General features: G+C 42.3%; 2 protein-coding genes across 2 annotated transcripts; both read left to right on the top strand.

Annotated features, from left to right (window-relative positions):
* The first annotated feature begins 3,443 nt into the window (after nt 1-3,443).
* On the top strand, nt 3,444-5,142 carry LOC122575341. The gene is made up of 3 exons (XM_043744133.1): nt 3,444-3,567; nt 3,879-4,395; nt 4,787-5,142. The coding sequence occupies exons 2-3, from the start codon at nt 3,888-3,890 to the stop codon at nt 5,140-5,142; spliced, it is 864 nt and encodes a 287-aa protein (XP_043600068.1). The 5' UTR covers nt 3,444-3,567; nt 3,879-3,887.
* A 4,527-nt stretch (nt 5,143-9,669) lies between these two features.
* Nucleotides 9,670-11,350, top strand: LOC122575342. The gene is made up of 3 exons (XM_043744134.1): nt 9,670-10,230; nt 10,312-10,428; nt 11,082-11,350. Exons 1-3 carry the CDS (start codon nt 9,774-9,776, stop codon nt 11,348-11,350), a joined length of 843 nt encoding a protein of 280 aa, XP_043600069.1. The 5' UTR covers nt 9,670-9,773.
* Nucleotides 11,351-16,075: the final 4,725 nt, after the last annotated feature.

Raw genomic sequence — 16,075 nt, 5'->3', positions numbered from 1 at the left:
TCTGGTTCGTTAGTCGAATTTCGCGAGACAGAACGCGGGGCTTTTAGCGTAATAGACATTTCCGAAAGACAGATGTACCGGACACGGTTTTCTATTACATTGTCGTGGTTGGACTTGGCAGAGATATTAATCGATGCTGGAAATGAAATATTCCTCCGCATATCTGATGGCATTTCAACGTATAACTGTGTCGGCTTGAATTTTATCACATTGTACTTCCTCTTTTCTTTACTTTTAGTATCGAAATTTTCGTTTTACGTCTCTTATCACGATGAAATCCGTGATATGAAAACAGTATGGAGAAATTTATGACATCTATAAAAGTATATAAAATCAAACACACCACATTGATTGTAACATTCACTACATAAAACACATCCTAATCTATTTATTCATTTCTATTCATAAAGATATAAATTCGCATAAGCATTCGTAGTATAGTCCTTACCGGACAAGTTTAAAGATGTAAGAATTCGTGGAATTCGCACGTAAGATGTAGGTGAATATAAAATATCTAAAACCTAGTATTCCTGATGCTATGTAGTAAGTGTAGCCAAATATCTTTTTACGAAAACCACTTAGGCTTGGCCATTTTCATAAAAATACGAATACGCACGAATATCCAAGTAACGAAAAATATCTATTAGTTCAATATGAGGCTTTAAATTGAACTTGTGGATTTCTTTGAAAACCGGTCACCCACGCTGTCTGGATGGCAAGACGGCCCCCGGTTCTGACGAATCGTCCGATAGGAATTCGATGTAACGGTCCGTACCAAAACACCTTCCGGGGACTGTGAGATCGAGTCGACGTCGAATAATCGGTTGCCATATACGATTCCACGGCGGCATACTTTTCGTTGTTTTTTTAACGCCGGTTGTTTCGTCGATCGGGCCTCCGGCTAGTTTAGGTTTCGTCATTTCTGAACGGTGTCCGAGTTTTCGGCGGCAGGGCGCTGAAAAATGGATAAGAAATATGGAACGACCAGTTGACGACGAGTCCAACGCAATTTCAAGTTTGTAATGTAAATTGCAGAGCGAATGATACTCCAGTGGCTCATTTTAGATTTCGTAGGTTGGTCGCTGGCTTGGCAATCGAATTAAAATTCTATCGTTGGGATTTAGTTTCACTATGTGATTTATTGAGAGGTTGACCGATTATCTTAGCGAATTTGAATATTTGAAAGTTCGGAATATTGGAAAGTTTCAAGTTCAAATGTTTGCAACAGTTAGAGTAATTGATATTTTAAGTACTTCAACATTGTAACAGTTTAATGTTTGAAAACGTGAAGACGTGAAAATTTGGACATTGAAAATACAGATGTAATTTTCCATCGATCTACTGTTCGATAAGAATTATCATGACTAGACCACTTGTTTGCCGTTCGCGAAAACAGCTTGTATCAGGAACCGTCCCCGGTTCAAGAATGAAAAGCGGATATCGTTGTTTTTCCGCATGCTTCCTCCCCTTCTCTCTGACCGATCCGATCTCGACGAGACAAACCCAAGATGAACTCGCGATATCGCTTAGCGATCGTTCGATCTCGGCAATAACGTTAAACACGACTAACTGTTCTTATACGAAACTATATACATAATTAAAAACGGACATGCAGAAATTCTAGCTCCAACTTTCTAGCATAATTCTTTCGAGTCAGAAAAATGTTTTAATATCCAGGAAAACATGTTTAATACACGCGACAAATATCTTTCATTTCTATCACCTATCTCTATATAAATAGAAATGAATCTTCCATCTAGAATTTAATATCCGAAAGTATTGTTTTAGTTCCACAAAAATTAGGTAATCGAGTTTTTTAATTATTAATTATACCTATGTGACTAGGACTTGAATTTTTCAAGGACATCCTAAGTCGAAGCTTTTCTTTCTTTAAGAAATCAGGTGAACAAAGTCACCTGTACAAAGTTGCACTGTTTCACGAGCACACGGGGTTCGAACTTGGCACACTTCGTCACACACGCCTTCTTCCTGGCGTAATTGTTTCTTGTTACGGCACGCGGTGCCGCGATATTTACTTTCTTTACGAGCGTAATATAACGCTGGCCCGTTGCTTTCTAGCGTGTTTTTCACCTCGATTCGAGTTCTCGCTTGCTCGTAGTCACGGAATCGTTTCCGTGCACGTGTCGCGTCATTCTTTTGTTCGTGAATTCATTTTAATTGCCGGTATAACGAATCAAGAGGAAAAGTCGGGAAAACTGACGAGAAATAAAAAGGTCGAGACCACGAATTACACGAGTAAAGAGTCCGTGAAATGGCATTGGTAAATCGTGTTTTCCCCGCGAGTTCCGATTTCAACAGTTGTTTACGCGTCCTACGTGCGTGTTCTACGCTCTCTGCCCGAAAAATCAGTAGGTGAAAAGATGATGAGCGATAATGATCGTTAGCCGAATACCAGTTACATCCGGAAAATGATTATGTTTTCAGATCTCCTCCGATATATCCTGATCCATAAATTCATATTTAAGAACAATATATTCAAGCAGCCTACAGTAATACCAAGTTAACGTCCAAACGACTCAAATTACCACCCGGTTAGCATCCGAATCTTCTCGTGTCAAATTCACCCCGCGATTCTTCAACTAACACTTCTTCAAACCTAATATGAATATGAATATATAATCCATAAATTATGATCCATAAATTAATATTGAAAAAAACAGTTCAAGTACCATAGCCAAGTTAGCGTTCAAGTGATCCAAAGTATCACCCAAGTAGCATTCAAACCCAGCCCTAAAATACTCTACCAACAACCAAGATTCCAAATAACTATCATACACTATAGACATTATTATCAACATTGGACAAACTCATCAATAGCTCGACGCGAAAGATCGTGATCGAGACGTTACTGATAGCATCGACGGATCGTGTCGCAGTTATTGCGCCTGCAAGCGGCTGCTCATTCGGCCGCTGGCGTGCGTGCTCCACATCCGTGACACGGTTCTCGCGGTGGGTCGTGGCTGGTCCCTACGCGTCCAGGAATCTGCGCGTTTGTGTACGTAAAACGGCAACAAACGACTCGACGGCGGTCGATCTCCGTCGATGGCGTATCCGAAGGTGTCCGGCAAAGGGGGAACCAGTTTACGGATAAGCGAGCCCTCGCCTTGGGATCTCTCGGGTCGGTGCTCTTTTCAGCGAGATCGAGCCGCGTAGAAGGAGGTAGTTCGTGCACGATGGATCCCACCACCGGGTACCGTGTCGACCAGTCAGCCAGCCAGCTCGTATCAAAGGCAAAAGTGGGCACCACCCGCCCCCGTGTGTGTTGTAGGTTTCCGCGCCTCCCGTAGGAAGGTGGTGCTTGTGTAGCACGTTTTCGCATACGCAACTTCGGCCTGTCGTCTAGGTATATAAAGTGGTTGGGGCGAGACGACAGGTTCAGAATACTCGCTACGCTCGATCCACGCATCGGGTGACACCGCGCCGTAAAGGGACACCTCTGACCAGCGATAAGCTCAAACAGGAAGGGACAGGCAAGAGGTGCCGTCTCTTGGTAGCGTGCCCTCGACTCTCAGCTTCCGTTTTCCTGATCAGACGATCGAAACATTGGTGGGTACCTTCATTCCGGTCATCTGTACCCTTTTCTTTATTTTTGCATCGTTAACTAAGCAACTAGTTTTGTTCCTCTGTGATTGTTGTCTCTTTGTTTCGAACTTTCGTGAGAATCCTATATTCCGGCGAATGGAGATACGTTGTTCGCCTTACTTCGACTCAATGATGTAGTTAATTAATAATTTAGAAACAACTTAGAATCAAATCAAACTTAGAATCCATTGCTTGTCAAACTCAACAAACAGAATTACCACTGTCAAAGAAGAACCGAATTACTATTTATAACTAAATTGTACGTGTTTTTACAGAAAAACAGGATGAAGATTATTCTGTTATTGTTGCCGATCTCGTGGCTGGCCATGTGCCTGGCGACACCATTGGAAAAGCTCGACAAGATCAGCGTGCTCGAGCAGCAGTCTGTGACGCTAACGGATCGGGCCAAGTACGAGGAGGAGTTGCTTCGAAAGCTTAACTCCAAGTGCTCGCAAAACGACATCAGCAGCTGCGTGATGTTGAAGTTGGTTACCTACATGAACAAGCTACTGAAGAAGGCGTCGATCGAGCTGACAGACGATATCGAGATCAGAAAAACCAGCCAAGCCTCCGAGGAGGTGATTACGTTCGAAGCTGGCAGAAGCAACGACGATGAGTCTGAGGTCCTCAACCTTGTCGCGAACAAGGTGTATGCGTTCATCAAGTCTAGAAGTATCAAATGGAGAATTCTACCGGAAGATGACGTAGTTGTTTCCGCTTCGGAGGATGAGAACGGATCGTTGAATCTTGGCTTGTCCATCGAAAGGGCGGACAATATTCCAGTGCAGGATGGTAATAATATTTTTGCTATTCATAGATATAATAGACATTTAGGATGTAAAATTTAAGGTGGTGGTAGAAACGAAATAATCTTTTTTATCATCCAAAAGATTAATGAATCCATTTATAGACAACTTTTCTTCATGCGATCTAAAGACTTTCTTTCATTCGAAGAACTTTTCCTTTTCATCTCAGATTTCATGAACAAGAGATTCCTACCCTTGACACCTACATCGTTCATCTCGACTTTTACTCTCTGTTTTCCGATTACGTTCAAATACAAAGCGTCCGATGTAGCAATCTTGTCACGCCTCGCCAGACTTTATTACCATAGAAAGTCTTAAGCGTTTTGCCTTCCTTGTGGAAAGTGACATCACAGGCTCATCCAACATCCAACTTTCAGGTCGCGGAAAGAAGAACAATAACATGGGTCCGTTGATCGCGGCGGCGGTGCTAAAGGTCGGTCTGATCGGTGGTCTGGCCTTCAAGGCGCTCGCGTTACTTGTCGGCAAAGCGTTGCTCCTTTCCAAGATCGCTCTTTTACTGGCCGGTATAATCGGTCTGAAGAAACTGTTCTCGCAACAGAAGCACGTGACTTACGAGGTGGTCGCTCATCCTCATCACACTTCCAGTCACACGTTGGATCACGGACACGGGGACAGCTATTCCAGCGGCTGGGCCAGAAGTTTCCACGGTCAAGGCCCGATTTCCGGGCAGACAGACGCTCACGAACTAGCCTACTCGGCGCACGCGAAGTGAGTCGAGGTGTTAGACCCGTGGATTCGAATTCGTGGTACCTGATGACACCGTCTGCTATCTGTTAGACCTTGTCAGATCCACTGATTCTTGCCAACACTCTCTTGCCGTTAGATTTAGTATCTAATTCCTCTCTGTTACCCCTTTTTCTTTATTTATCTTCTTCATTTTTTTTTTATTCCTCGTCTGTCGAACTTTATCGTCCTACTTGGTCTTTTCTTCTACCTTTTTCAATGGTGATCTTCCTTTCTTGACTGTGGACGGACAATAGACATAGACGGCATGCGACACAGTCTACTTTGGACAAAAAGAACTTAAACGAAGATTTCGACTATTTAATGGATTGTTTAAAACGACACGATGGCATAATTCGTGTGTATTTGTCGTTCTATTGACTTCTAGCGACGAATCGCATACTCACGAGCTATTAGAAAGTCGAATCACGATCGTAGATAACCGACGGACAAACGAGACGCTCCCATAGAGATGGAAAATTACGGACGCACGAAAACGGACTACTGCATACTCCCTCTGTAACTATACTTTATTTATCCATTAATTTATGATTAACTTATTCGCCTGTTCCACCATCACTGGATGCAGATTGTACAATAATGTTATGTTTATGTTATATTTTACTTGTATAAATAAATATTTATTGTTTTTTTTTTATAAAACGTGTATGCCTGGTTAATCCTGTGTAAAAAATTAGTCCGATATTTATTTTCCTCTTCTTTTTTGAAGACAACTAAAATAATAATAAACAAAATAGTACTGCATGTTGAAAGATAAAGAAGGTCATTGAATTCTGAAAAAATGCTTTATCTAATTTATTGTTATCGCTCTTTGGTAAACGAGTCGTGCGAGTTTTCGTTCTTCGCGTATTTTCACGTAATTTAAAAATCATTGCGAGAGAGACGAGTGACACACAATTCAATTATTTCTTTTCCCAACCAGAAAGGAAAGGTAAGTTGTTAATTGTGGACTATAAGCTTGAATTGCGGTACTTGTGAATAGTGATAGAAATTACACATTTAGATACACGTGTCATTTTATCATAATTTATTACAGCTATTATGCACAGCAATTATGATTAAATCCGAATAAGAACGTGGCAACGGAACTCGTTAAGTAGCTTCGCTAAACAAGATTGCCATTTTTTTTCTAGGGATCTTAAGAACGAAAAAGGATATTCAATTTGAAGCAAGTATTTCATGTTCACATTCTTGAGGTATTTTATACTATCATGAAAAATTAACGAACTAAATAGTTCGTTATCCTTGGTCTGTTTACCGTTTGGAAATTTAAATCGATTCCGTTTGAGGATCTTTATGATTTCACTAATTGACAATTTACCGGTGGAGTGTAATTAAAAATGTAGGAATGTTCATTCAAAACATTTGGATGGAAAACAATCGTCACCATTTATTTCCAGTATATAAAGTACACAGAGAAAACTTAACCGTTTTAGAATTTATTTATATACGATTAGACGTAGCATCGACTATATGAAAGTTGGATGGCGTATTTCTAGCTGTTCGATTGTAAAAATATGCCGAATGTCTCGTGGTATTCGTCACGTCGTGCTTCGCTTTGCGGAACTTAGCGGGACTTTAACATCAAGTGTGACGACGGCGTCGACTTATCCTAGAAATTTGATTTAATACCATCTTTTTTTAGAAGCATTTCAAATTTCTAAATCCGTCAATTCACTGAAAATATCTTCTCGATTACTCAAACAAATAATTGCCATTCCCTAGACCCCTAAAAAATAAAAATAAAAATTAGTATTAAAAAAATATAAAAATATTCAGGCTTTTCATAACTTTCAAGTGAGGGATTTTTGGAAAATGTTTAAAAATTACTTTTCAACGTCATCGTTCACAAAAGCATAAACGTTCTCAGGCTCCCATACCCCAAATTCTCGACGCCTCGAGGTGTTCCCCACCCTGAGGAATGTCAACTTTCGGAGATGTCAAAGATGATCGGAACGAAGGGAAAACTACCGGAGGACCGCGATGCACAAAGTATCTCTCTCATTCGAATAAGTTGTCCTCGTTTCGCGGTAGCCGCTTTCTCCACCTCGATTGGGAAGGATCGGAAAGGAGATGAAGGCTCGATAAGGGACACTCAGGAGAAAGAATCTCTCTATCCCTTCCTCTCTCTCTGTGACATCAACTTTCGGTTTCGGGTACGGGAGAGAGGTGGCCGTCATCGTTGACCCAGTTACCGATGCTCGGAAGTCGGAAAAAATCGACACGTGGGTCAATCGTATCGTATGAACATGAAAAATGATGAATTAATTTTTCAAATTTGAGATTTAGAGTTCATACGATTTGATCAAACTGTTATATAATCGAAATAGAAAATACGTCTTCCAAACGTCCACGATATACACTTCCTGATTATTTGTTAATTATTAAAGTTGGATAATTAAATCGGCCTTGAGTTAATTTTGGTAATTTTTTAATCGAAATGAAATGTCATATATTCCACGTTAAATGCAATGGATTGCAACTGTCTGTTAAAAGTTTATATTTTAGTCTCTTTTTGGTTATCGCGTGTGATCGTAATTATGATACGTTCCTCGATCGAAAATTCGTGGCCTGGTTTCTTTTCGGAAGCGTGTTTTCGCCGGATTCGGAGAAATTCGTCGCGAGAGGAGAAAGTATCTAGATGTATCGATCGGATCTTCTTATTGCCGACGCAGGAGGATGTCGAAGGAGCGTTAACGGTGTCGACGAGTCTGTGAATGATCGATTGCACCGCGTCGACACACATTTCGTCTATCGAAAGGAGAAAACGTCTCCGCGATAAATTCTAACACCCTCCCTACCACTATGGCAGATTACAGAAGTTTCTGGAGAAACTTGGAATTGATTAAATGCTGTTAGCTTTTTTATCAGAGAAACGGGGACACTCGCGTGCGTGAATTTTATCCAGATAAATTTATATGCTATAGAACCGTAATATTTAGAACCGACGTTACAACGAAATCTATGAACATTTCAAACGAAGATATAAAAACAAACTACTCGTTAATTAAAGATTGCTATGTCGATACATTGGGAAAAATAGTTCTAACGATTGAAATTCTAGGTGTATGGAACTTTAAATTGAGAAGACGCAGAGTTACTCTGACAGAGGTCATAAGTGGCAAAATTTCAAAGGAAATCTCGAACGAATTTTTCGGAAACCCATGGAATTCCCACCTAGTTCAGTATAATTTCATAAACTTTCCATTATTTAAGAATTCAAGGTATACACCTCCAAATTATCGCAAAAGTTTTCTCGTAATTTCCCAGTTTCAAGAGGCGGAAGCTCGCCTTCGCCCTCGAAGGATCCGCGAAATCCAAGTACGAGAAACGTTCACGCACCCTCCCCATTGCCTCGGTAGCCAATCAATGTGAAAGAAGAAACGAAGGAGAGAAAGAAACGAAGAGAGGAAGAAGACTCGAATCGATCGCGAATCGTCCCATGCGATCGGGTCGATCGGGTTTCAAGGATACACGATCGTCCGTGTGGCGTGGCGTCGTGGCAAAGAACGAGCGAATGATTTCGAATCGGGCCTAGTTATACCTACCAGCCGGCGTTACGTATATGTATACCGTGTATCGTTCGAGCAGCACACGAAGGGAAGTGGAACAGAAGAGAAAGGTATGCGCGGAGATGAACTAGTTTTGTTCGACGATCTGGCCCGGTGCCGATCGAGCCAGACCGATCGTTCCTCCCGCTGGTTCCGTCTGTCGGAACCAGAAACAATCGTCGTTTAGAGTCTCACGCGATTATCCTATTGCATTCACGGTGTTACGATGAGTTTCCCGGCCGATGGAAAACAGACTTCATGGTTGCTAATATCTGGCGCGGACGCGAGAGACTCGCGTGGCTCTGTCTGTTAATTGCATATTGAAAGATGAACAACGAACAGGCACGCGCGTATAGAGAGATTCGAAATCGGCCACGTTCTCTTCTGCTCCACTAAAGCACGGAAAGAGGGAAAGGAAGTCGTATCCGGAGACGTGGGGCAGGCGGGGTACGATATCAGAAGACGCTGATATCTACTGATCTAGAATAAAAGAGACGCGAAGATGAGAGGTATGGGATCCGGCAACGGAGGGAAATCGAGAGGCGAGTGAAAGATGAACGGAGATAGGAAGTGGAGGCGTAAGCTCGTGTTGTGTGAGCTAGTCGCGCCTGCTCGCTCCTTCGCTGGAGAGGCCTCGCAGCCAACCGCGGCGTAACGCTCTAAAACGCTTCGAAAACAAGAATTAAAAAAACACAAGCTACGAGAGGATCGGCCGAGCGAACGAAAAATTGCAGGCTAATGCACACGGCCAACAACACGAATAAGAGAATGGTCTCTGGCCGGTCTCGAGTGGCGATGCTCTCGTTGCTTTTTTTATAATACAATCACCGACCGGCACGTACAACTATATAAATGAGATTTGAAGACCGACGAGATGCAACACTCGGACCTCCGCCGTAGGTTCCGTAGCATCTCTAATCTCTCAGCGCGTGTCTGCCCGCGAATCGTGAAGTTTGATCGATATCGCAACAGTTTGTTACTTTAACGGACGTTTTACTAGCGGACTGGAAACTTCGAATCGAGGATCGACGTGGTTACGATCGACACTATGGATTGGTTCAGGAGCGCGTCTATACGCGGACAGCAACGTCGTTGTTTGGCCCTCTGTCTGCTGATCGTTTGCCTACTTTCTACCACGACACAGGCCTACTCCGCGGACGCCAACGATACGAAGGATCCTTTCAGCGGATTTGCGACCGACTGCTCGACAACGGACTCTAAAAACGCATCTGTATCCTGCTACGGAGTCAGGATAGTCAGGAAGATCATGCAACAGCTATTAGAGAAGTCTAGCAAGGAGCCTAATATCGAGATCTTTGATGGCGTCAGTTTGGTCGAGGTACCAGGAACTGGCCCCATTCGTAAAGGAAGGTTCATGAAAGGATTTGGAAATATGGGAACCCTGATGCAGTTTCTGGAGGGAAGAGAACTCAGAATTAAGCTGCCAAGCTTCTTGCCGCAAAATATCGAGAGTGCTCTCCAAGAGAGTCTACCGGCTGATCAAGGTTGATTGCAGGTTCCATTTTTGGGACGATAATCGTGGTTTTTCGGAGTCGGCTGTTTGACAAATTTTATTTCAATTTCAGCCAGAGCAGGTGGTGGTGGCGGTTTTGGAGGCGGCGGATTCGGAGGCGGCGGTGGTGGAGGTGGCGGCGGAAAGAAGGGCGGCAATGGCGGAATAATGCTACTGGCGCTGATGATGGGTAAAATGATTCGCTGAATATAATATATTACAATTTTAGATGAATCTTTGGATACATTTTTATTCTGTAATTTGGACAATTTATATTTTTTTAAAGAGTTGTAAAAAAGTATCTTGTCTCTTGTTTAAGTAGTATCTCGCAGCCTCTTGTTTCGAAATCTGTAAGTTTTTTGATAGCTAAGAATAGTTTGTCTTTTTCTTTTTAAACTGGAATTAAATTCTCGTAATTAATGATACAAATCTCTAGATTTAAATCGTACCATATTATACTAGTTTCCCGCGAATAAAAGCTCGAAGTTCACTGCATCAAACTGGAATCTTATTCCTCAAGATCGGTAAAAATGTCCGCTTAGATTTTATCTTCACAGTCCGAACATCGCCGTTTATAGAACTATCCATATTTAAGCTTTGGAATCCACGCTTCAACATTCACAAAGATATTTATTCATAGATAAATCTCAGAATCCAAGCACCAACATTTACATAGGATAATCAATCTACTTTCAGATTTCAGGATACGAACGCGAATCTCTACAGAAATATCTATTACGATCTAAATCTCAGAGTCAAACGCTAAATCTTTTAAATTACGCCTTATCCAGTTTCCCGGATCTTAAAAGTTGACTAACTAATAAGCATTCTCGTGATTTCCAGGCAAGATGATGGCGGCGCTAGGATTCGGTGCTCTCGGTTTGCTAGCCATGAAGGCGTTGATGGTGTCGGCATTGGCGCTCATGCTCTCGTTGATTGTCGCCGTGAAGAAGTTGGCTAGCAGCCACGATAGCGGCGGTGGACATCACGTAGTCTACGCGCAGGACGTCGGCCACCATCACTACCGGAAGAAACGGTCCCTCAGCGAGGAGGACCACGATCTTCCGTATAGAGGCTACGCGCACCTGTTCGGTGATTCGCGGGTGTCCTGATCCAATCGATCTTCCACACACGTACACAGAGCCGTTCGTCGTAGATCTTCTTCGAGAGTCAAGCCGATACAGTATAATTAAACCGCGTTCGAAGAGACTTTACGAGCGTGCCGCGAGATACCACACGAGACAAGGACGGCCATTCTCAACAGTGACAATGACATCGACACGGTAGTAGTGACAGACATGACGGACAGAATGTTAGAAAGTGACGCTTTAGAGATTCGTTTTGCACGTGAAACGCGTATACACAGTATAGTGATGAAAATGTAACGATCGGTTGTGGACCACGATGATCATGGGACGGAAAATCGACGACACGGACGGACGCTGAAAAAACCAAAGTACACCCTGTCGAAGCATGTTTATTTATTATTCTTCATTCTCTACACACTCATCCATTCAGCCTCTTTTGTACTATTTATTTATTGCGCAATCGAATAAAAAGTATCCAACTAATTACCTGACCAAAAGTTCGCGCGTGTGTTCCATTCAATCAAGTCACCCAGTCAAGATAGAAAAGAGAGATAGAAAAAATATCTTCGTAAATTCCATCTATTGGAAGAAAATTCGTAAACGAGAACGATGGACCAGATGTGTTGAGGATTTATCGGCCGGTAGGATTTGATCGAGCGTAGGAAAATCGGGCAATGGAATCGGAGCCGATCGAAGTAAGTGTGCCAACGAGTCGCCATACCGTGCGTTGCATATTTCTTTCTGCCTCGTGCTTACGATGCTTGAAGCTCGCGATTAAACTCTCTAGTCTAGTCTATTTCTAATCGAACGGATTAACGAGCATAAAGCGGTAAATAAACTTTGTGCGAAGGATTCTTCCTGACCGCTCGTAATCCGGATGTCCGTGTTGGTTGGTCGGTTGTGGGTAAGCGTGTCTCGCAAGTAGAACGACGCGATTGTGTAAGAAATCGTGCAAAGTGAAACGTTCTTCGAGGTACTGAAGCCTTTAACAGCAGTGTAATCCGTAGTGTGATCGCAATTACCATAAGCGTCGGTATTAGATCAGCCAGATGTTAATTAATGATATTCGTGTATCGATTTAATCGTTCGCACCTACTTAACGAAACAACCGTGAATATCGCTTATCGTTCTTGTGATTCGATCGTATATACGAATACAATTACTTATTGTCTGGCATTTTAAAAAATTTTCCATGAAAATCGACTCGATTATTGGTTTGGACGATCAGTTCCTATCTTTAGGAAACTTCTTCGTGACGCAAATTTCGATACGGACTGTTTCCTCGCAAGAGAAATAGCGACGATCGAAACCGCTCAGCGGTCGATCGAGAGAATCGGCGCAGTTTCACAGAGCTCCTCTTTCTATGCAACTTCTCCTCCCCACTCGCGGTAACCTGTTCCCCTACTCGACGTGATTTTCTTCAAACTAGGCTCGTTCTCCGCGTTCTTCTCCTCGACGGAGGCCTGGAGGGAGGAAAAGCGCGTTCGGGGGCCGAGACCCACTGGCACACATTCCGGACGATTCCTTTTTTACGTCTGAGATATCATAAAACGGGGGAAACGCGCTGGTAATCGACTCAGATCGCGCAGTGATCGCTGCGCAACTCACGGATGATGAACCGATGGCGGAAATGCAGTCATTCTTCGTTCCGTCGATGTAATCTTCTGCTATTAATATTGAAATTTATTGCTACATAAATCTCTCGAGAATTTCTTCGTCTATTTAAAGATGGATTATAATTTATAATTTCACTCTTTTCCTTATTTTTCTGCCATTGTGGACATCCATAAACTTTCTCACTATTCATCGATGGGTTAGGTATTTTTCTTTTTCTCATTAGGAAATAAGTTACGTACTTCGCTATCGACTTTGTATGTACATAGAAAATTCCTTCGACTGAATTCCCCGCTCATTTTTACTCACTCGACTACTACCATAAATTGCAATAGATCACTAACGGGAATAAATTTCTTCTCTTCTTGATATTTTATCTTTGCTTACTATACTCGCAACTTCCTCTGCTTTCATTTTCGTCCCTTTCTTGCATTCGACAAACCCCTGTCCAGCATCTGGCTTTATCAAAATCGGCACGTAATTCTCGGTCTCCTTTCGTTTTCTTTCGCCGCCCGAGGACAGCGACACGGCGATTAAAGTTTTGTAGCGCCGTAAACTCGAGCGCGACGCGTCTGACGTCAGCTGCATCGCCAAGGGAAAACGAAAGTTAGAACGTTTTCGTGAATGGACCGGCAAAACCGCGACACTTCTCGTTTCCGAATACGAAAGGAGCGGAGTCAGGTCAATGGATCCAGCAAGTTTCCTCCTCTTAAAATTCTACGCGACATTTTCATCGATATTACAACATCCAAGAATACCGAACATAAAGGAAATACTTTAGTACGAAAGAGTAGTCCGTTACATTCCACGCTCGTTATTGATCGAAAGAAAATTTAAAATTCAAATGCGACGACGTCGACCGATTTTACGAAGGCGCGCGTGTCAACGATGACCTATCGTTGCTCTGAATAATCTGAGATTCCTGGTTGAAGTGTTCATGCTAAGGGTATTATAGAATGGAAGTTGCTAATTTGAAAACAGAAATATTTGTAGCTCTGTAAGTGGCGAGATCGTGTGAATTACGCTAGTGATGAATGGGAGATAGAGGATTAACGATTTGATATATAGAGGAGGATATAGGAATCTCGAATTCCTTGAATTCTTCTGTTATGGAATTTTAAAATTTCTGAAGGAATTTCCGACGGAGTTTCTAAGGCGATAGCGACACTAGTTGCTTGTTTGAACTCAGTTTCGAACGTGAAGAAACGTAAAAAATCGCCAGATGATAGTAATTGATTAAAACGTAAAGATCTTAATGTGCAAAAGCTTAGTCCATAAACCCGATACTAACTAACGAGAACAAAAGAAGGTGGATAAATGCACGTTTGTCGACAATCCACGTCGGATTTGTGTCACGAGAACAAAGGTACGTCACAGAATTACAGAATTGGTAACAAGTTCTCAAAATCGGTGACTCATTCCAAAAAGTAGACTACGCGAAATTCTTCGACTCTTTCGTTTGACCAGCCTTGACTCTATTCTTATTTAATATTTTCTATTTTACTGTTAAAAGATGGAAATTCCATTTCCTCCAAACGCCTCTTGCAGCAATGGCTATGAAGAACATAAAAACTTTACTTGGTACAATTTTCCTGTTTCTTACGGACCGACTTCGTTCTCGACTATTTTTATGAGAAGTTTGCAATTTAGAAGTTCGTCGAAGTGCAAGACAAATCACAGGGAATTTGCAAGAAATTTTGCGTGCACGATGCGTGCCGTTCTGGGTTAATACGCGGTCCGCCATTAGCAGACGAGTGTCATCGGACGTTTCTCTGGTTTGAGTGAAACTTCGAACGTGTATGCCAGGCGAGTCGAGCCAGAGAGAAACGTTAACGTCCAGGCTAACATGTGTGTGCTATGACACTTATTCCGAGTTCTCGTTTTTTTGGAATGTCGTTTCGCGAATCGTCGAAAGGATTCGTGAAAGGAATCAACAAAATTCGAATATTTCGATCTAGACGACAAAACATGGCGTTTAAACGTAAATATGGATAAGCTATTTTGAATCGCTATCTAAATTAGAAACAAAACTCTGTAGCGTTGGAATAGCAATAAGTCGAGGTAAACACGAAATAAAATTGTAAATGAAGGAAACGAATTTCTTCTATCCTTCTCCCACATAGTCAAACCGAAAAACTTTGTAGGTCCCATCAGCCATTCACGAAACATTCCACTACGATGTGACACTTCGCTCATTCGTCAAATAATCCTGCATCAAATCAATTCCTATGTATGGAATTCTTCTTACGATTATTACACCTAGCAAACAATCGCGTGTCAGCATTTCCAAGTCCCCTGAAATTACTGCTAAAACTGAAAGTGGCTGCACTATGGTGTACGAGAAGCTTGCTTGCCCTACTGACACTATTTCCAGCACTCTCAAGCCTTAAAATATAACGTTAAATCTTTCCTTCCAAATTACGCCACAAACAATTTTCTGAAACAAATTTCGATAATCATTCAATAGCGACAAAGGCGCTCGTATCCCCTCCAACGAGCAAACTCAAGGGAAAACGCACAAAGAGGATGCAGGAAATCGTGGAGGCTCGGTGAAAGTTTACATAATCCGCTTAACGAGCGATATCAGGCGCACCTAATTTCGCGATCCACGTTCAGATCATCCGAGCGTTCCTCTAGACGCGATTTTACCTGCGGCTGGGCGTGTCTGTTCCTTTCTGTTGCACGGTACGAAGGAGAAACCTTCGTTTTACTTTTGAACGGCTCTCCTTCTCCACGAGAACGAAGGATCGACGAAAGGATTGCGACGCTCGAGAAAGGATGAATGAGCACTGACGTAAGATCAGCCAGATTTCCTTTTCCGATCCGGTCCCTTCACCGTCATTGTGCGAGAAGAAGTCTCGTTTTATTAGTACGGCCGTCGCTCTCAGCAATTATGTCAACGCGACACGTCGTGTTACGCGACGCCTTTGTTTATTTGGGTAATTAGTATAGGGGAATTAATATATCCAAGCTATATAACACAGAATATAGAATTATGGAGATTTGACCGGATTAAAAATTATCTGCCGGCAGGAGATTAGAAAAGTGCCCGATCAGACAGCCTACTGTATTATTCGTTGCGAACGAGATTAAGAAGGTATCGAGACTGTATAACACTACTATACTGATGTTATG

Source organism: Bombus pyrosoma, linkage group LG15, assembly GCF_014825855.1.
Source record: "Bombus pyrosoma isolate SC7728 linkage group LG15, ASM1482585v1, whole genome shotgun sequence".
Lineage (NCBI taxonomy): Eukaryota > Metazoa > Arthropoda > Insecta > Hymenoptera > Apidae > Bombus > Bombus pyrosoma.
The sequence above is the reverse complement of the archived record's forward strand: the minus strand, read 5'-3'. Positions and strand labels throughout refer to the sequence as shown.